Source organism: Anser cygnoides, chromosome 6, assembly GCF_040182565.1.
Source record: "Anser cygnoides isolate HZ-2024a breed goose chromosome 6, Taihu_goose_T2T_genome, whole genome shotgun sequence".
Classification (NCBI taxonomy): Eukaryota; Metazoa; Chordata; class Aves; order Anseriformes; family Anatidae; genus Anser; species Anser cygnoides.
This window is the reverse complement of record NC_089878.1, coordinates 12,572,985-12,595,057: the sequence shown is the minus strand read 5'-3', so window position 1 is coordinate 12,595,057 and position 22,073 is coordinate 12,572,985. Positions and strand designations below refer to the sequence as shown.

The 22,073-nt window shown below is 48.1% G+C and overlaps 1 protein-coding gene across 1 annotated transcript in view; it reads right to left on the bottom strand.

The window, feature by feature from the left end:
- Positions 1-21,857, bottom strand: part of TWIST2 (twist family bHLH transcription factor 2) — a 37,273-nt gene extending 15,416 nt beyond the window's left edge. The window contains exon 1 of the mRNA XM_013178812.3: positions 21,085-21,857. Within this exon, the coding sequence (XP_013034266.1) occupies positions 21,122-21,604 (483 nt within the window). The 5' untranslated portion in view covers positions 21,605-21,857 and the 3' untranslated portion in view covers positions 21,085-21,121. The remainder of the gene's footprint in view (positions 1-21,084) is intronic.
- Positions 21,858-22,073: the final 216 nt, after the last annotated feature.

Here is a 22,073-nt window from a genome sequence, read left to right as displayed (position 1 = left end):
TGTGGGGAAGAAAATTTTCTCTTTTCTGAATGAAACTGTGCTCACCCTTCAAAACTGGTTCTTCAAACTGATGCCAGGACAGATTCCCTGAAGCTTTGTAGATTTAACACTAATTTTTCACACTAAGGATCTTAGAGAGCATCTCAAAAAGCCCCCAGTGAGAAGCAGCAGGATTGACCCATTTCCTTGCCCACCATGCTCATTGCCACCACACCTGGGTTTTGTCAGAGCTGGGACTTGCATCCCGGATCACATTCCCAAACATTTGCAGAGGAAACAGTGCTGCCTTGGCATCTCCCCCCTCGCATGAGGCAGTGTTTGAAGAATGTGCCCTCGCTCGCCACACCCTGGTCCCTGAAGTCGGTGATCGCAATGGCTCGGCCCGAGCCCAGCAGCGTTTCCCACCGCAGCAGGTGCAGGTTTTTGATAACCACCCAGGCTCTGAGTAACTGCAGTGATTCAGTGCGAGTGTTACTAATCTCCCAGGACTTTTGGACGGGATTGTACCAGGCCAGGTCTCCATCTGGGATTAATCAACACAGCTTCATTGAAGTCAAGGGGCCAAATTCTCACTCGGAATAAACTGGTTTAACTCCACTGCAGTCAATAAAGCTACTCTGATCTTTTTTATGGCAAGAATAGTCCAACTCTTTAAAATACATGGGGTTATAGGGTGTTGCCCTCATGCGGAGGGAGTTGCACTTTTATATGCAAACATGCCTGCCGTGGTAAGAAGTTCTTGGCATCAAGTAAGGCACTCCGGTGTGTATCTGTGATGCTAACCACGCCATACTTCAGAGAAAGCCGTCGGGAGATGCGTGGAGCTACGTTAACGTGGACATAAGCCTGGCAAGAGCCCTCCTCAGTCCAGCATCACTACTAGGTCATTTCTTCCATCCTTTGCTGAAAGTATTGCATCATACAATCCTTCCCCAAAACTCTACAGCTTTCGTCTTACATGCAGATGCTTAAAAGCAGCCCTCTAGATCTTCTACTCTGTTTTTATTACCAACATCTTCTCAAGACAGGCGCTCTGCTGCGTGGGGTGCCTAAGACAGTCCTGCATCAAGGGACTTCTGCAGGACAAGTGGCAGGAGGTAAGGTTATTTGCAGAGCTAAAAGGGGATTCACAGCCTGCAAGGCTTTTTGTGTGAGTATGCCATGCTTCAGCATGGTCTTGTTTGCTTTGCTTCAAATCTTTTGGCCTTGGCTGGCTCTGACCCACAAATGTTTGAATGTCTCTGTTATCCTTCAGCTGTGCTTGTGTACCAGGGCTGTAGTGGTCACTGGAGGGGCTCTTCATTAAGGTAGTGATAGGACAGTAATGCTGCAGGTAATAATGTGGCAGTGAGTCTCCCTCAGGGCTGCCCGAGGGTGAAATGTTTTATCTTTTATTGTCGTGGTTTCTGATGCCTAATTCAGGAGCGTGGTCTCCTGAAGAGGTAGCAGTGACCCACCAGCCCATGGCCACGCACTGACCTGCCGTGAGTCACTCTTTTTTCCAAGACTCATAAGACTAGCATCATTGCTTATAACTCGGCTTGAGGTTGGCCAGCTGCTTTACAGGCTTTCCTGAAGCTGTCACATGCGTGATGCAGGACAAGCAAGCAACGGGAAGGAGAAAAGGGAATGATCTTACTCAGAACCTCTTTAGCAACACGGTTCCAGTCTGAATGGTGCCATGAACCTTTGTCAGCCGGCTTGGCCTTGGTGCTGCTCCACGGGGTCAGGCTATCCTGTCCTACCCCAACCTGCTCTGCTCCAAGAGGCTGCTCTCCTACAAGCTAATCCTCCTCCTGCATTCCGTGGGCTGCAATTTCCTCTGCACTGAGGAACCAGTGTTCTTAATTATTTTTTCTTGCACATCAGAGAACTGGCAGTGAACACCAAAGGTGGTGTATTCTGGTTGCTCTCTACCAGCTCTCTGTGTTGCTGCTTCAGGTTTCCATAAAATAGGTTATCCTGCAGATGCTTCCGTTTTTCATCACACATCTAAAATTTATGGCTTTGGGAGGTAAAATATGAAGCTGGTCATTCCCTTGCTATGATTTTTAAAAGAGGAGTAAACATTCTCACTCCAGCAAGTTCAAACTCCTGGAGGAAGAAACAAGCAGAGATGCTGCTAAAGAAACAATTCGAGTGAAAAGAAAAAAGAAAAAAGAAAGAAAAAAAGGCCAGCATGTCCTAAGCTTGCCTCTTCTTAGTGAACTATTTAATCACATGCCTAATTTCTAAATGTGTGCCCCTAGCCCCCCCGATTTCAGTGGGATTTATCACATGCACTAAGGATGTGTCATGTGCTTTGCTGAATCAGAACAGACTAACAAATGACTACCAAGAACTTGAATTGTATGCAACATGCACACAGAAGCCTATAAAAAGCCCTGGAAAATTGGTTTACATGGTCTTTTCCAGTCTGTCATCCTGCAAAATGCAGATGTACATTTTTTTTGACTCCAGTTGTCGGGTTTTTTGGATTTGGGTGATTATATGAACGGGTTAAGTCAACGTTTTCAACCAAATTACTGTACAGATGACTCAGCTCAACACCAGCTGGCTGGTCTTGTTTAGGTTTGCCAGCTGCAAGCTGGACTTGTTTGAGCCTTTGAATCTGAACCCTGCTAGTTTCCCACTGAGCTAATAACCTATATTACTGTGATACCGATGCAATCTCCTTTCTGGGGGAGGGAGAGGAGCTCTCTGCATCTGTTCAAAACAAAGACTTTGTGCTTTGACTTTGGCAATGCTGTTCCTCTCTGTATTTCACATAATGTCCTAGGATGTGCAGACCTGAGCTAAGCTCATGCTCCTGTGAATCGGGGACTTTCCTGAAACTGCTGCTCACGTGTTTCTCATCTGACTGCCTGTGTCTGTGACTGGTGCTGAATAGGTTTTCTGCTCCATACAACCAAGTTTTACATGCAGCTTGTGTCTGCAGTACAGAAAAATGTTTTCTTACATTTCTTACCCCCAAGTTAAAACTGCATAGGCATGTTTGTGAACGGTGAGGGAGGCTGGATGAGTCCAGTGACTGAAATGGAAGCCCTACAGGTTCAGTGAGAACTCAGACTGAATGTAGGTAGGGTATAGGGAAGTACTGGTCTACGTCTGTCGTAAGAAGTGTGCTTCTACACTCAGTACACAGATCATCTGTGATACCGTATTTATACTTACATACACTACAGGTATGGAAGAGTACAAGATGTCTGTAGTAACTTCATTCCCCTGCACTTTTCACCATTAAAGTTGTTTTTTCCAGCCATTGTGGAGTGCAGCCATAGGGATACCATTGAGGTCAGCATTCAGTAGGGCTCCCGTACTTTTCACTCCTAATTTAATTCTCTGTTTGGCTAGAAGCAATATGTGCACTATGGGTTTTACTTTGCTCTTCTGACAAATGCCTATCTTCTCTCCATGAGAGATAGCGAGTGAGGAGGGGTCACACACACTGCAATTTTGGCCCAGATTAGGGATTTGAGCCTAGTGTATGCCATGGGCTCAGAAAGCTGCAAGCTTCTGGAGTTTAGGGAGGTTTTGGAGCTCTTCACTCACTGCCTCAGTAAGTTCTCTGCTGAAATGTTTTTTTCCCAACCACTTCCTTTACCGAGGTCCTGCAAAACTCTTCTCGAGAAAAATAAAGCTGTTTTTGACAACCAAAGAGATTTTGGTTTTAGACATCCCATCTTGCAGAGAGAGCTTCTTCCATCTCATTCTCAGTTCTTAGCAAAAGCGATTACCAGTATTTCTTATTACATCCTCACTTGAAAAGTAAATAGGCTTCTAAGGATCAGTTGTTGCCCAGCTTAAAGGACCCCTAGAGACAGCAGTACCTTCTAGCAACAAATGAGTAAATGAAATGGACGGGCTCAAGGATGCTGGATGCTTCTTGGAGTACAGTCTTTTCCCTTGAATGTGGAAGAAATGAGAAGTGCTAATGGAAAGGAGTTCACAAGTTTTCCCTTCCCAAATGTGAATGCTTCAGCCAGGAATTATGAAGACCCCTACCTAGCATAGCATGCTTGCTGAGAGCTAGTCTCTGCAATGTGTCCGAGGCTGCAGCCCACTCAAACTGCAGCTGGAAATCTTGCAGCAGTGCAATGTGCTCCTGTTCCTGTGGGACTGGCGAGAAGCCCTTGGAAATCTGCACTCCACAAATGAAGATGGTAACTTGTTAGCTTGTGCCATGCCTGGTGACTGGGGAGGTGTCCTCAGATTAGAGGAGCCGTTGGGCCACACTCATGTCTGGGAAGAACATGCACGCACCCTACAGGAAACTTAACCTGAAATCCCACACAAGTTGGCTGAATAAAGTGATCTCTGCCCTTTCCATACTTATTTATATTTTCAGTTGACTGCATAATCTGGCCCTCTAGAAAGTCCCTTCTGAAGGTCACACAGCTGAAATAATAGCTAATGAATTTTTAAAAATGATTTGGGAGTTATTAAATACTTTCTTCTTCCTTTCCTTCCCTCCCCTCAGTCCCTCTTTGGCAAACACTCCTGGGTCATTCCACCAGAGCGTTTTCCCTTCCAGAGCAGGGCATGCTGGAAAAGCATCCTGACGTGTATGAAGGGTCTACACCCATCTTCAAGTGTTTGCACATTGCCCCAAAGCTGGGTAGGGCTGGGATAAGGAAACTAGATGAAGTGTGCAACATCATAGCAACTCCAGACACTAACCAGAATTGCTGGCATTGCTTTTCCTCCCAGAGACGTCCCTCTCGGCTCCGGTCACTTCACTTGCCTGTTTCATCTCTGGCAATTGGATGCTCTTAAATCCAGGCGATGGGGCTGTCAAGTTCCTCCTGTATAAACCACCCAAACCATTTCCATCTATGCTCCATTAACCAAAGGAGGAGCTGAGTTTATTGCTTTTGTTGGAGCTAGGCCTGGTTACACAAGCTAGCCTCTGGCTGCAGAAGTCAGTGTTTTGTATCTGTCCTGGGGGAACCTGTTCCCCTTTTCCATGTCTGCAAAGATCTTCCCATGCTCTCTCTCGGGCAGGGATAATAATGCCTACATGGAGCAAGGATTTGTGCACAGACGACAAAGCATTCCAGTATTACTGGGAGCTATACTGGTATGTCTGGTGGAAAGTCTTACGTTGCAGGTGCAGGCCAGTGGTGGCTGATGTCTGTGGAGACGGCCTGGGCCGTTGCAGTAACAGGACATATGTAGGGGCTGCTCTGAACCATCTTGTGCCTTCTTCTGGACTTCCAACAGTACTTGCATAATCCCCTCTCATCTTGGTCTGGAATGTTATGGCTTAAAGAAACTTTCCCAAGGGATTCAAACAGCAACTAAATGGTAAAGAATCTCAGGCATGAACATAGGCTGATATTTCCAAAAGGACTGAGGAAATTTGGTACCTTTCAAAAACACTTCAGCTCTGGAGGGGTCCTACATTTCTTTGACATAATCTCCCAATTCCAGTCTGCCTGTCAGGTCCTGTCACTTCCCCAATAACTGGTCGGAGGAAGGTGGTCTTGGCTATTTGAAGGCCAAGTTCAGTGTGATGCTCTGGCAGGGAGTGTGCACTTGCAGACAGTGAGGATGAAATAATTGCTTCATGCCTCAACTCAGTCGTGTTTGGCTGAGTTGGTTCTTTCCTTTGTGGGCCTCCAAAATAACCTGGATGCCTGCTGGCTGGGGAGCTGCAAAACCATTGGGGTGAAGTCTGAGCTCCCCCAGGTTTGCAGCAGCCCAGAGGCTGCAGGTGGGGAGCTGGGCACCTACAGCTTGGGTGGAGGAGGTGGCGGAGGCTTCAGCTCAGCTTTGGGTTAAGATTTGGATGAATGGTGGGACAGAAAATGGGGAAACCTTCCCAGTACCCTACAGCCTGTCTCTGGGAATCCATTTTACATCTCCTCTCCTCCCCTGACTTTTGTACCCCTGGAACACATCAGGTGTGAAAGAGGCACCCTTGGCCTTGTCCCCATCCTAGGTATGCTGCTGGCTCCTGGGGGCCTTTCTGCACCCAACCTGTCTTATTTTTGCCCCAACCCTGATGCTCGTGGCAGGTCTGGCTGCTCCCCACGCCATCCCAGACACCGTGCCCACAACATCCGTGGGCAGCGAGGTGGTGTGAGGCGGTGCTCCGTGGAGAGCCCCGGGCCCCTGAGGCCTGTGCAGCCAGGCGGAGATCCCCACTGGGAACACACTCCTCATGTTAGCGTGGCGCCTGCTTAGTCTCAGTCTCCCTCTGTGACACGTCCCAGCCCAAGCTGCGCTTTCTGCCTGGCAGCTTTTCCTGGGCCTCCAAGGCCCTTTGCTTCCTCTGCTGTTGGTCTCCCAGGCTCCTCCTGGCCTGCTCTTTCCTCCCCCTCAGCTCCCTCTGCTCCATCTCTCACAGGAGATGAGCCCAGCGCTTGGTTCAGATTCCCCTTTGCTTTGTGTTGTGCCTTCTCCCAGTTTAGAGCTCTTTGCTGGCCATCAGGCTCGATACCAGCAACAGACGGGGAGATGTGCGTGAGCACACATGCTCCAGCAGCCCTCTGTAATCTCACTGACCGCGTTCCCTAAGGCTCCTCCTTGCACAAGCCTTGCAAAGCAGCACAAAATCCTCCTCCTGTGCGAGCAGTGAGGCTTCAGAGGAAGCTAATGCCTAATTTCCCTCTGCTTCCCAGTGGTTCCCTGGCACCTAAAGCCCTGGGGATGGCTCCTTCCCACCGCCACCAGCGTTTATTAGGGTTACACTGTCAAAAGGTGCATCTTCCCCAAGATCCCAGAGCACTTCACAAAAAGGGGCTGCAGCACAGAGGCTGGTCCTGCAGTTTTGTGTCTATTTGTAGCAAGCAAATGCCAGTGTATTAGGATCTAAAACAAAGGGAAGAAAAGGAACAAACTGAACAGGGTGGGGAAGGTACAGAAACACATATCTGAGAATGTCCATAATTAGGGAACACCCCTGGCTCAATAACATCTGTAATGTAAAAAATCTTGATTCTTCCCGTTTTCCTTAATGCTTCAGAAACCTCTCTTGCTGTCACCATGCCTAGCTTTATCTCTACTTTATTGATGTTTTCTTAAAGTCCCATGTAATTTTTAAAATGTTATTAACTGAGCATGTAATGTCTTATTTACTCAATGCAGTATTTTTAATATATATATATTTTTAAGTCTCGTCTTTGGACTTTAGGTGGAAAAACTTGAATACATGAGCTTGTACAAGTTTAAAACTAGCAAAAATCTTGAAGTATGCTCTCTGAAATACTGTCTCAGTTCTTTTTTGATCTGGGATTTTGGGGACTGCAGGGGAATCTGGAGGAACCAGGGGTGCAGGCTGTTAGAAGTTGCAGAAGCACAAGAGGGCTTTCACAGCAAGGTAGAGAGAAATGCTCAAGGAATCAGCATGGCTTTCAACAGTCCTGAATTCCACAGCAGTTGTCACTGTTGTACAGGGTGCTGCATCCCTGGGCTAGGGGATGAGGGAGAAATATAGCCCAGGAGGTGTCTGAGCCTGAATTATCCAGTGGCACCGCACAGACAGCTCTGTCTCTGCCCTGAGCTTTGCATCTGTATGCTGACCATAATGGTCATTTTTAAGTGCATCCCCATTTCAGTGCAATCTTGGCTGGTGTGCGAACCATGGCACAGAATCCGCTGACTTAAAGCATGCCTAAACATTTGAGGAAAGTCTGATTTATGCTGCAAAAGCTTGCTCATCAGTTTTCCTTTTCATCGTTGCAACTGCTGGGACTCCGAAGCCCCCTTGGCTCCCCTGGTCACTTTGCACGGCTTTGCAGCGATTCTGCTTTAACTGCAGTCCTCGGGATGGCTCTGGCCCAAGTGAACTCCTCAAGATCCCTGTGCAGTATTCTCCTGGTGGTACCCTGAGATCAGCAGATGCTGGCCTTTCTCTAACTCCCACTCAGTGCCTCAAATCCCAGGGAAAGCTTTCCTTCCGCTGCTACACCCTGTGCTTTGAAGGCAGAAATAGAGACATTCAACAAGATCTTGGGGGTTTGCATGGTTCAGCTGCCTTCAGTGCTTTTGCAGGGCTTCCCAAAGCCGAGATAAGGGCACCTCCATGCACAGCCTGCAATGTGCCTTCTGCTCCAGCCCTCAACACCAGTGCACGCACGTCCTGTGTGCTCGGTAAGACCTGCTGCTGTGCCTGCCGTGAGGCTAATTCTCACGCCAGGGATCCCATATGCTGTGCCTCTTTGCAATTATGCAGCCAGCTTTCCCCCGCTTACACACCTGAGACGTGTTTTGCACTCAGCCTGGTGCCTCTAGCCCCCCAGAAAGCCGCAACCAAACTGCCTGTGGGTAAATAATTTGAGACTGTAGTGGACATTCCTCATCGAGCCCATGCAGCTGCAGGAAGAGCCTGGGTGCAAACCGTTCTCCTTCGCAGAGCGGGTGCCAGTGCCTCTCAAACGAAGGTCTTAACAGCTGACCTCAGCAGGAGCAGGGTCCGGGGCGTATTTTCCTTTATTACTTTTTTCTCATTGTGCCCTAAACTACGAGCACTTGGCCAAGCAACCTCCCTGTGCTTGTCTGGGAAGCTGTTGCTCATCTCTGCTGCATTGTGCTGCCTGGAGCTGTTCCCAGAGAGCAGCACAGCCTCCACTCTGCCTCTTTTTCATTATCTGTTCAGCTAATGCATGTGCCCGTCTCTCTGCCTTTCATGTCTGTTGCTCCTTCTTTATTTCTTTTTCTTTTTTTTTTTTCTTTTATTTCCTTCATCTTTAGGGTCACCCATTTTGGGTTTCTTTCTTGTTGGTACTAATTCTACTGCAGAGTTTTTCCAGATTGTTGCTTTTCTGCCTCTGGAGGGTGTTTGTTTTTATCTTTCATTTTTTGTTGTTTTTCTCATTTATTTGTTTTGCTGGCCAGAATACAAAAGGTTAAACAGTTTGGAGAACTTTATTCTGTATTTACTGCCGAGGTAGGTTTCTAAATCAACAGTAGGTCGTGTATTGGAATGACTCACAGAGCTGTTTAACCTTTTTACTTCCGTTTTGTCCCTCTCCAAATCCGAAGTGCACATCTGCAATTTAGATCTCTGAGACGAGGAGCTGTGAAATGCATATAAATTGCTGTAGATAGGCTTCTCAGACTGGCCCCAGTGCAGAGCCATTTTCCATTTGGCAGCAATCGGATCCCGCTGGGATGCAAAAAGCACCTAAAAATACGACAGAGCGGGCGGACGATCCGCACCACACGGGGACGAGCAGCAAGGAGGACAGGCTGCAGGGAGGTGTGGGATGGGCGGAGGTGTGGGATGCTCTGATAAAACCTGGGCCCTTCTACATGCAGGTCCCTTCCCTGCTTACAGGCTGCATGTGGAGGGTCCTGTCTCATGGAGAGGCTGCAAGGTTAGCAGGCAGCATGGGCACTCATAGGAAGAGCATTAGTGTTGCTTTTCAGAGGGGGAAACTGAGGCATTAACCAAAATTAATCCTGCAGCTCCAATACCAACGACTGTCCCATGGCATTCGGGGTGCAAATGTGCACAGCACCCCCCACCACCCCCAAAAGCAGCAGCACAAAACAGGCTGGAGCCATGCAGAGCAGAAGGGACATGGGTCAGCAAGCACTGGGGCTCCTTCACCGACCACCGTTCCTGCAGAAGCTCCCCAGTTTTCTGTCCTGTGAAACACCCCGGTCCCTAAAGCTGAGCAGCAGTTACAGACACACACACACCCTTCTGCCTTAGCAGCAAAGCAGGGTAAGGCATTTCCACTCTCAAACTTCAGCCAAAAAACAACCAAAAAACCGAAACAATAACCCACCACAAATTTCTTCTATTTAGAAGGTCTAAGTGAGAAAGAACAGCCATATTTTGGTTTTGTCCCTCTCATCTCCATGACCCAATATCTCAATTACCAGCCTGAAAGCTTCCCCCCTGCCATCTTTGGGTGTCTCAGCTTAAAATTCAGGCTCTGAGCAGGGGTATCAGGGCAGAGCGGCTCTCCTGGGCTACAGCCTGCTTGGTAAGCTAAGCACCTCACTGGGCTCGCTTTGCAATCCCTCCCCCTTTTCCTTACATTTTAGAGGAGCTTTGTCTTACATTTTAGAGGATGATGCTGTCTGGCAGACCTTCTGGCACCCTTCTAGCAGCCAGGAGGGGACACACAATACACCGACTGTGTTTGAGCCACTGGTCGGAAAGCGCTGGCTCCAGGCAGGGGTTTGCCACACCAATACAACCCGACCCGTTGAGGTGCTGGCATCTATGACAAGTTGTGATGTTGACAAACAGTGCTGCTTATTCCGTGTGCGACCTGGTGCCCACAACATCTCCTGTGTTCACATATAGGGTATTCCCATCAGCCATGCTGTGGCTGTAGGGACGGGAGGTGCTTTCCTGGTGTTCAGACCCCAAATTACCTTTCTCTTGAAGCCTACCAAATGCTGCGAGGCTTTCACTAATGAAAGGGCCACCCCATAGTGATCTTTCAAAATATTGGTTATTTATTGAAGCGGCTGACAAAAAAAAAAAAAAAAAAAAGGAGTAAACCTGTACTTGTTTTGTCTGGAGCTGGTCTTAAATCTCCTATTAAGATGAGAGGACAGGACAGGTTTAATCATATACATAGAAAAACACACCAGTGCTAAGGAAAATAAAGAAAAATGCCACTTACAAGAGCCTGAGCTACAGTATTTTCAGTGTAGCTTGTCTGCGCCTGCTGCACTGATCCGCCAAATGCTTTTGCCCAGAAACTGCCACACAGTGCCAGCCAATATTGCTCAGAGCATCCCCTTGCAAGACAAAATGTTTCACCTTGAATTGCACAGCTGGGAAAGCAGAAAACAGCTGTGATTGCAGCGTGGTAGGCGTGTATCTGCTGCCATTCCGTGTCCTGACTCAAAAAAGCTAGGCAAGCCGGGAGACTTGTCCTGCTGCAGCACACGCTGGCTGCGAAATTCGTGTTCTCCTTGCTCTGTGCAGGGAGGCAGCTCGTGCCCTGTGCACGCTGCTGGCAGGGGAAGAGAGGTGAGATGTGTCCCCTGCATGCAGCCTCTAACCCACCTTACTCTTCCACGTAGTGCATCCTGCCCTCTAGTGCCAGCAGATGCTGAGTCAGCAAGGGACCAGGAGCATACTCCTGGTGTGAGGTGAAGAGCTGTGCTCTTCGCCTCTTTTTGATCAAATAAACCCCCCTGAGCCTGGGAAGCTGCTATCGGGGGGCTGGCAGAATATGGAGAGCTGCTCGATACGTTTGGGCATCATCGTGTTTGTGCAACAAATCGGGCACCCGGCGTCCCATCGCCCCTTCCCGAGGGCACAGCCTCTTGGAAGTTTCTGCTGGAGAGGTGTTCGAGGAAAATGGGATTTGCAATGGAAGCAAGCAGCTGCCTGCTATGGGCAGACCGGCCCCAACTGCAGAGCTGTGCTCTGGGGCTTTTGCACAATCTCCCGGGTTATTTTGAGCTGTTGGGAAGTTGCAGGAAGGCACGTTGTGTTTTTGTGTGCGAGCCGAGCACGAGCGAGGCTGCAGAAAACGGAAAAACTTTTGTATAAACTACTCTCCTCCTCCCCTGTCCCCTCTTCCTTGGATCAGAAACCTGCCCTCGATCGCTGGATATCAGGGGAAGAAAAAAAAATAGAAAAGAAAAAAACAAAGCAGCACGTCTGAGAGGTCACCCATAGTTTTCCTCTGATGCATGGTGAGGCGCAAGCGCTCGCGTAGCTGTTAGGGTGGGTTTGTTTCTTTAAGGTGTCTCCCAGAGGGAGGATCAGCAAAATGCAATGTGGCAGCTATGGTAACTCCTCTTGGCTTCCAGCACGGCCCTCGCTGATCGCACAACTTGCTAGGGAAGAAGGTACAGCTGTCCAGGCCTTGGCAGGGATCCCCACCCTTCACTTGCTGCCAAATACCATTTTTCTTCCTTTTTTTTTTTTTTTTTTTTTTTCTAAATTAGAAAAAAAAAGTCTTAGTTTCCTAAGAAAATGGAAATTGGCGGGGCAGCTTCATCTGCCTCTCAGCCCCCTCCGACGGCTCCTGCACCCTGGTGGTGCCACATCCCTGCGTGGGGAAATGGGACCGATTTGGGGTGGCTCCTGTCCTGCTGCCACATGCTGGGGGGACAGGGGAAAGGGGGCCTTTGACGACGTGCAGCTGGCAAGTTTGTGCGGAGGTGCTCCTCCGAAGGTCCCCATGCTCGTTTGTCAGGCCGAAGCTGCTGAAACAACCGAGAAGCCCCTCGTTTTGAAATATTTTGGCCATGTGTGAGATTTTAAGGAAGTGCCTGAAATAAATAAGAGCTGCAAGGCAGACGGATCAGTGCAGTGCAAGAGTTATTCCAGAGGGCAGCCTATGGGTTTCCTACCTAAAAAGGGGTTTTGCATTAATAATAATAATAATAATAATAATAATAATAATAATAATACATCCAGCCAAATGCTGCTAAAGCTACATGTGAAAATTTGTGTAGTAACATTTAAATGACAGATTAAGGAAAAATTGCACTGGAGAGCAAAGATACACCGCCGCGCTTAGCACGGCTGGTGAAGTTTTGGCGTTAGGAAATAGCACAGAATGGGCAATAAACGGGAGGTTTATTTTTTGAAGGATCACGGATGAATGGGCAGATCTTACAAATGTACCGGGACCTGCTCAATCATTATGTGGTGTGCATGAAAAGCCTTCCTAGTTTTGGGAGAAAACAGGACAATAATGGTTTCAGAATAATAAAATATTGTCACTTGTAAGCCAGGCATTTCTCTTTAATTCTGACAGAATTCACAGCTAAGAAGAGGCTACAATTTTCAAACCCATGTCAGTATTTCTGAGAGCTTCCCTTAGGCTCCTGAGACACTTTAAAATATTTATTTTCACCACCCACCATAAGTGAAAGTATTGCCTGCTTTAAAAAATAGCGGGGCTTAAGAGTAAAATTTTGAAATTAACTAAGTCCTATTGAAAATTCACTGCTGAAAATGCTGCCCCACATCCCCAGCTCTCTGGGCACACTGCAGTGAAGTGACATTTGTTGGCCGAGAAGGGGCCACCTGTAATTATGTTCTAGGGTAAATAGGTCTTTCCATGGTGCCCTCAATTGCTGTTTTCCCTGGGACAAACTTATAAACCCATGGAGAGTTCCTACTTCACACACATTAAGTTATCACAAGAAGTTTTGATCTCTAGGTTGTGTGGTTAACATTTCTAAGGAGATCACTGGAAAGGCACGATGCCCCCAAGAGAAAAAATCCTCATAAACTGCAGTTCCAAACCTGAACCACCTCTCTGCACCAAAACCTAAGGACGAGTTGATTCCTTCTCCACGGGGAAGGTGGCTAGAATGCATACGCTCAGCTGTGCTCCAACAACGAACGATTCAGACATATACGGCATAAAAAAAGATTATTTAATGCTGGTAGTAACAGGAACCTATTAAACAGCCCTTCTCGTGGCAAAAGATGAAAAAACCTCTTGCAAAATATCTGCTGTTCAGTGCATAAAACCCCACTGAGCTGGAAAAGAGCTTTGAGATTGCAGGGTCGTGCCTGCAGCATCACGCTCCCAATTACAGACAACAAAATGGACTCGGCTATATCAGAAATTTCCTGGGCACATTGGAAGAAATAATAAATTTCCTTAGCAGAATAGTAATGTTACCTAATGTGTAAAAATATACATTAATATATTGTATGCATATATTCTTTTTTTTTTTTTTTTTTTAAGGGCAGTGTTATCAAGCCTGTGTAAACCTATCACATATCTTTACATCCCAGTGCCTTCCTGGGGAGTGTTGGCCATGGTGTTTCCCTGGTATTGTGGGGTGAAGAAAGCCTTGCAGGTTCACAGGAGCTCGCACCTGTGGGATGTGAGTTGGTGTCAGCGGGACCCAGCACACACGGCGATGGCATGCAATAGAGACAAGCGGACAGGCACTCCGTTTAGACACTCTGCCAAGCTATTTTCCCTCTTTCTAACTCAACAAATGGGCTATTTGTGCCCCAAATGCCTTTCTCCAAGAGCCCGCTGTGACGCTGGTAGGAGAGCATGCTGTTTGCATCCAGGGTCAGCCCTTGCGGAGGACGAGAGCCCGCTCTGCCCCACGCCAGGCGGGCAGCAGCCCCAGGTGTCAGGGCGCAATGCGGGATGGGACCATGCAGGAAAGCCATGAAATACAGAAATGATCAGCAACCAAAAGCCATATTTTCTCTTCTTTGCCCTGGGTGCCCTCGGGATGGGAGTTTGGTGCTGTGGGGCAGGCAGGCACCCACATGGACCCCACAAGGGGACAGCATGGGATGTCGGGGTGCCACCACACTCCCTACACACAACTAAGACAAACCACGCTGCTACTAATGGCATATCATGTGCTAGGAAGCATACGCCTGATCACCTCTCTCTTGAGCCTGCCCTTTGTTTTTTCCTAACATGCCCACGACTTTCTGAGCTGCCCCTCCTGGCCAGGAATTTCTTCTCATGAGCCACATTACGTGGCTAGATTTCTTCACGACATGCAGAAAACATGCCGCAGGAGTCAGTCTCAAATGCGTATGTTTGTGGTTGCGTGAGAGCCCTCTGCTAAATTAATTTTATTGAGGAGCTAATGCGGGCATGGGTCTTGACTGCATTTCAGTCACTTTACCAGGCAGTGAAATTCGCTGAGGTTCGGGGCTGCCTGCACCGTGCAGGAAAGGTGGTGGATCCCCAACCCGCACAAAACCCTTTCCCTGCCTCCCTCCCACCTCCCAAATTCTGAGCAACTAGGTATATTTACACTTAAGCAAGAATATGTGATTTTTAAGGGAGGCCCGAACACCTTAAAACAAAGGCGTAATCACATAAATTATCGCATGAGGGTTTTTGATGGCTGAATTCATCCAAAACCTAATTCATACATTTGAAAGCACGTGTTTGGCAGGTCTGGTGTCTCTTAAGGAAATGGTAAAGCTGTTTCTTGCGGGTGGCAGTTAACAAGGCAAAACTATCTTATTAGGAATTCAATTAAAGCTAGCACAGGCTTACTGGACCTCTTCCAGCGAATATATATCAAGCTGAACCAGTAGACATCTGTCTCTTTTTTCCCCTCTTTTTCTGTTTTCCAAGCTGTGGTTAAAAGATGGAGAGGAGAAGAAGACGGGAAGAAGGAAAGGGGAGGGAGAGGAAGAATGGTTGCTCATTTCCAGTTCACCATAGAGCGCACTGCACAGGGGTTATTTTCATTTTGATGTCTGATCTCTTTTGCGAGCCACACAGGACAGGGTCTGCGAATTTCAAGGTGCCGCTTCTGCCATCGCTTGCCGAAGTGCAGCAGCACAAAAAAAAAAAAAAAGGGGATATAATATCTCTAAACCCCTTTGAAACCCTGTTTTAGCAGCGGGACTTAGCAATTGTTGTTGCTTGGTTAATGTTTATATGGGAGCCATTGCCAGCAGCCTTCCTGTCGGAAGGAGTCTCATCCGCACCCTCCTGCAGCAGGGCCATCCTTCGTGTCTGCAGGTCCACGTTCACCTGGTGTCATCCTGTGGTGCAACATCTCCTGATCAGGGCAGAGGTTTGCCTTGCCGGAGGGAAACCCTCCTTACTGATAAATGCTGAAAGCCTTGGACTCTCGGGGTGACAGATTGTGGGGAAAAAAAAAAAAAAAGATCAGCTCTATTTCACCAACCGCCCCGCGATGAGACCCTGCTTTAATGTAGGGGGAGATGCACACCCCAGAAAGCCATCGGAGCCCCCATCACCGCCTTGCACACAGAGAGAATGTGGGCAGAGCCCAGCCGAGGGGAAGCTTGCTGGAGAAGGGCCTTTTTGCTGCTTAACTCAGCTTAATATTCCTCCTGGTACAGAAATCCCACCGAAGCAGGGCTAGGAAGGCAGGGCTGGCACCCCTCTCTGGGAGATGGACACAGGCATTGCAAAAGCTGGCCCTGATGGCACAGTTTTGCCCACGCAAGGAGTCCTCCGTGCACAGGCGAACCTGCTGCGGGGCAGTGCCGGGGCCGTGCTGGTGAAGAAGCACCATAATTAGGGCTCCTCCGGTGACAGGAGAAGCCACCACCGTGCCCAGGGTCCGGCCGCAGGGCTGGTGTGGAAACGGTTACAGAGCCGGGTATGAGAGTAAGGGCTGCTGTGCCTTGATTTATTGGCTGGCTGAGTTAATTTGTTATTTGTGTATGATTAGTTGTTGCTGCTGAGTGGTCATCTTCTACAGCTACAAATCTAATTAAATGCTGGGGTGCCTAGTGCTTTTTTTTTTTTTTTTTTTTTTTCTCCCCAGCAAATATTTCTACTGTTTTAATTCTCAAGAACTAATCATTAATTAGCGCGATGCTGCTAGTATCCAGCTGGAGGATTTGTTGTTTTTCTTCACTTCCAAATTTGCCTAAGAAGTAAATCATGGCTGGTGTATAGCACTCTCCAAGTCACTTACAGCAACCCACTGAGACGTCTGATGGGATCGCCCGCTAAAAGAAGCAGCAAGGATGCTTGGAGCCAACAGAGAACCTGGCCCGGAGTGTTTTCATGATGTTTCATCAGCCTTTTTTCTCCCTAATCTTCTGTAAAGCATGGAGAGGGAAAAAAACTACCCCAAATGCATGCTTCCCCTGCCCGGCAGTTGTAATTCCCCGATTACATGTAGGGCTTGCTTTGTGCTCTGGGTTGTGGTGGCGTTCCCTTACAAGTTTCATGGCCTCATCAGGCTATTCCTACGGTTTTGCAGCAAGACATAAATTCTGGAGATTTCAGGCTTGGAGATTTCAAAGCCGTGCTGAACCACATGGAAATGATTCTCAGAGCTGCAGCTATAAAAATAATTATATTGCTAGGGGGAAAGAGTGACAAGAAATGTCCCCAAAAGAGATTTCAGCTGCGGTTACAGGATCTGTCCCGGCTCTGTAAGAAGCAGCAGTGATCTTCAGGGCTAATTTATTACCACTACCTATAACTCTGTGAAATATGCCCAAGGAGAGCTGAAGGCAGGAATGCGAAGGGAGGTATTCAGAAAGCACTGCAATCTTCCCCTTTGTTTTAATGCTGAAGCTCTGTGTGCTCTTAAAATTGAAGCTACTCCGCACAGATGACTAGTGTGAGGACGAATAATTTGGAGACAAATTAGGTCTACTTAGCTGAAATGTATGCCTTTACTGTTCCCTTAATGACCCTTCAACGCACATCTCTCCCGACAGGACTTTTACCACAGCACTGGCTCCAGTGGATTAAGCAAAAACCATGTTTTTACTGCCCTTCGAAGCACCCCTTCAGTTTCAATCCTACACATCTCTCCACCATGCCTGTCTCTAACTATTGATGATCATTAATTAGTTTATGTGCATATAGTCCATGATTTGCCTGTCTGCCTCGCTGGAGAATTTTTCTTGCCCCCTCTTTTTACGAAGGTCTCTGAATTTGAGCATTTTCTGGCTGACCGCTATGTATTTGGTGTACGCTCTCTAACAGATTTATTCTTTCCCAAGAAAAGACACGAACGTAAACAGAAGACCCAAAATGCATTTTGCTGGGCTTTTAAATGCACTAAGATGAAAAAAAAATGCTATAAACCTAATAATGTAAATACCAAACTTTACAATCCTTCCTGTCAAGGAAATATATTTACATTTTCTAAGGATGCGTATAAAAAAGCAGGGCTTTGGGGACAAAAAGGGCTTAGTTCCAGTGTCACAGCACCCCCAGTTAACTGTCCTGCTCTCATAAACTATAGAATTAGCTTGTTCCCAGGGCCAGCAGAGATAACATCTGTTTGCTTCTTTAAGGACGAAATGAAATAGGATGCTAGCATTTTGTCCTGGAAGCGGCCCTGGAAATCTTAAGGAAGCAATGGTGAGAGGGCTGCGTATCGGACACGCACGCCGCGCGTGGGTTCCCGAATGCAGACCTGCTGGCAGAGGTGCTGCTGCTGCAAGTGGCAGCCCGGGGACAGCGAAGGGCTCATGGCAAACCCATGAGTGAGAACGGGCAGAGGGGGGATGCTGGCAGAGCCCCCCTGCCAACATGGGGGCTTGGGGTGTGTGTGCTCCGCACCCCACTGATGCTCCTGCCATCCCACCCCTGCCATCCTGCATGGACAGGCTTGTTTCCACTGGGTAGAACAAGGGGGAAATGTGTTTTCTTTCCTCCTCTTTCTTTTTTTTTTTTTTTTTTTTTTTTTAGTTTTAGAGCACTTTGAGCTCTCTGAAGGAAAAAGGAAAAGGTGGCTGCAAAGGGGAACGGGCACAGGTGCTGATGGTGAGGACAGGAGGTGGGGGGATGAAGGCTTAGCAAGACCCGAGCTTTGCATGTCTGCTGAAACATCCGATTGCCTGATGCACTGATTGAGGTGCAAAGCTGCGCCTGTTTCTCTCAAAACTACCGGAGTAAGTTGCCTGTAATTACGGCGAGCAGAACAGGAAAACCTCCCATGGCCAGAGGAGCGAGCCGCAGTGACCTGCTCCCATTCGCAAAGGCCAGGTGGCATTTCACCAGTTCCCAAGGCTCTGATTTTCTAATCAAAGCACTCCTCAGATTTTTCCATCCGAACAGGAACCACCACCCCTCCAAGAAGACCCTTCCTTGCCTACTTTCCCCAAAACACATGCAGACGGGAGGACGGCTGTGGCAGTCCTGGCCGAGCAGGGCTCACCCGCCGGGTGCCGCGCTCGCTGCTCCCTAGGAAAGGCAGGAGAGGATCCCAAATTAAAATAGCCATTCCCTACAACTTTTTTTTTTGCCATATAAGCTGCACATGCAGCTCGCCTGTTGTGCATAAAAACACCTCTGGCCGGGACAGGCACATGTGGAAGCCCACACCATGCCGCCTGGCTATATTTGCCCATTTCGGAGCGTTTTCTTGAGGATCTTGTCATTTATTTTATTTTATTTTATTTTAATTTTTGCTGGCAGACATAAATTTTGTCACCATAAATGATAGAATCTGACACCGCACCGCACCACACCAGGCCATATGTCAACAACTTTTTCAACAGTTCAACCGCACGTGTGTGCATGCACACCCGGACGCTGAAAGCGGAGGCGAGCGGGACAGCCAGGGGGCTCGGGGCTGCATGGGGAAGGGGGACATCCCTCTGCAGAGTGCCCAAATACTGAGCAAAAAGCCATCTCTCACTGACAGGCTGGGAGCTGGCTACGGAGAAGGCACTGAATGCCGACTGGCTCCGAAGGAGACCAAAAATACGTCGGGATTTGGGTCTACGTCATCGGTTTTCACGCAGCCTGAAATGTCTCTCTCGATTTCTTTTATGTAGGGACAAGCTCTGAGCATCCGCATACAAAACCCGCCTTGTCAGAGTGATGTTAGTAATATTTCCACTGACACGGAATTTCAAATGGGGGCAAAAATATGCAGGGTTTGCCACTAATGCACTGTGCGATAGAGAGGAATGGGTATATATTAGATAATAGATTTTAAAAAAACATTGGCTAATGGCAGCACATCACTTAGGAAACAACAGAATAAATGCATTGTTCCATCCCAGCGCTTCAGTATTCAGCCAATCTAAACTGCTGAAGAAATATGTGTTTGGGACATTTTACATCTGTTTTTGACAAGAAGCCTGGGTTTTGCGTGTGTTTTGTTAATCTATTTGCTGTAGCTCTTTCAGCCAGATTAGCATGGGAAAAGGCGCTCAGTCTTACAAACAGAGAGTTTACCCTTTTAAAAAGCGACTCGACTTTGGCTTTTCACAGTTGAAATTAGGGCACAGCAATGCAAAAAATAGCAACACTAGTAATAGCCATAAAACCCAAGACAGCAGCGTTACCTATTTAAACAAAACTGAACAGCAGACAGCCTTTATTTCTTGAGAGCATGCAATGGGTAGAGTAACTGATTTTCAAGCAGCCTGGCATTTTGGGGAGTCCCCAGGAAAGAGCGGAGAAACTTTAATCGCAGCACCAAAACGCAGACAGCTTCAAGACGCGAAGGAAGCATTTACTTGAAGTGGTTTCTAAAATGGTTTCAAGTCTGCGTTTTACACCACCAGTAAGCCCTGCATGAGCGCTGCTTGGCTTTTTCAAATAACATACCGTAGCTCTATCAAGGTTTTTAAACGGGCCATTGATTACTGCTACAACAAGGATGGAATTGCCTCATTAAACAAGCCTGGCCAATGGGCTGGGACAAACTTTCTCCCCGTCTTTAAGGAGCTGGTTTTCCAAATGATGGAATTATTTCATGCACCACGTTATGGGGGGCAAATTCCCTTTTTGAGCCGACTGCGTCCTGCAGCAGCAAGCAGGGTTAGTGGGCTCTGCTTTATGTACCGAGTCCCAGGGAGCCACCGGCCCTGCGCAAACTCTGGCTGATACAACGCAGAGCTGCTCTGCTTAATTAGCTTGAGATGAGGGTGTTATTAAGAGCTGATATTTTTTTTTCCTTCTTTCTGTTTATTCCTCCCTCCCACCCCAAACATTACAAAGGCAATGTAAAGAGGAAGCAGCTTTCTGGCAATGGAAAATGATGAGGAAGAGTTTAGTGCTGAGAGTAAATCAGAAACTACGATAAAAGCCTAACACCAACCTTCGTTTTGCCGGCGCTTTGAGGAAGGGAAACCAAACCAGACGAAAATTTACCCAAGCCTCCTCTATCTTTGTTTGCCTTTATTGAGGGAGGGGGAAGGGGCCGCGGCCCAGGGGGCAGCCAACATCTGCTGCTCGTTTCTTTTTGCAGAAACCCAACGTGAGGCGCAGCGGGGTGAGCCGAACCCCGACGGGGTCCCACGGGCCCCCCGCTCCCTCTCTGCCGAGAGGATGCGGCCACCCTGGGGGCTGCACGCCTGGCCCTGGATTTTTTTTGGGCACAGCCGCCCTTGTCGTGGCGCGGCAGCTGTTTTGGATCCCCTTGTCAGCCTGTTTTACGGATCGCCTTTTCTCCTCTTAAAACCCTTCCCCAAAGCAGGCACTTTCTGGCAAATCTCACCCTGTGGCGGTTCCCCCTTCCCTCATCCCCACAGTCCCCTCTCTGCTCCCCAGTCCTCACAGAGTACCACAACGCCAAATTTTTTTCAAAATTAAAAATAAAAGATGCTGCACTCTAAATTATTATTTTCTTTTTTTTTTTTTTTTTTTTTAGGCCAGGAGGGGAGTTTCTTTTTCTATATTTCCTCCACTGCGTGCACCCTGTCCCGCACCCAGGAGCCCCGAGAAGAAAAGCGGTACCTACCCCTTTGGCAGCCGTGCTCGCCTCGGCCGGGCGGTGGCTAGTGTGAGGCCGACATGGACCACGCTCCCTCCATCCTCCACACCGAGAAGGCATAACTCAGCCTCTCGTGAGCCACGTAACTGCAGCTCGTCATCTTACTGTCCATCTCGTCGCTCTGTAGCACCTGGTAGAGGAAGTCTATATACCGCGCCGCGAGCTTGAGGGTCTGGATTTTACTGAGTTTGTCAGAGGGCAACGTGGGGATGATTTTCCTCAGGGCGGCAAAAGCTTCATTGAGCGACTGAGTCCTCTGCCTCTCTCTGACATTGGCCAGGATCCTCTGGCTCTGCAGTTCTTCATAGGATTGGGAGCTGGGACTAGACTTTTTCCCCCTCTTCCCTGGGTTGGGGCTGCCATCTTCGCTGGACTTCTTACTGTATCTTCTCTTCCTGCCAAATCTCTTTGGCTGCCTTTCCAGCTCCTCTTCACTGGTCCCCAAGCTATCCACAGGGGAAACAGGAGAACTGGAGCTTTCTTCCATGCTTTCTGCAAGAAGGGGAGGGGAAGAGCCTTTCCCCCCCTCCTTATGTTATGTGAGTGTGTGTGTCTTAAATGTGCTTTAAATTCCTGAGACAGATCCTTTGGAAAAACAGGAGGGTTTTTTTTTTTTTTGCTGACCAAACGTTTTCCAGGTTGCTTGAAGGGCTCTTATTTCAAGGACGGGGTTGTGCAAAAAAATTGAGGTCTCGGAGAGAGGAAGTTATTCTAACTTTTTGGAAACTTTAGCTGAGCTCAGTTGCTAAATAGTTGTCAGAAGTGAGGGAGGTGCGGGGCTCCCTTCTGATTGGCCGGCCAGGTCGGTGGGAGGAAAGCTTTTCCCCTGCTAAACTTTCACAGTTTTATGTTACACTTAACTAAAATCTTGGGAATGCACCTCAAATAAAAGATAGCTCGCGACCACCAGCCCCCCACCACCCCCACCCCAGGAGATGCACAGCTTGACGCTGGGA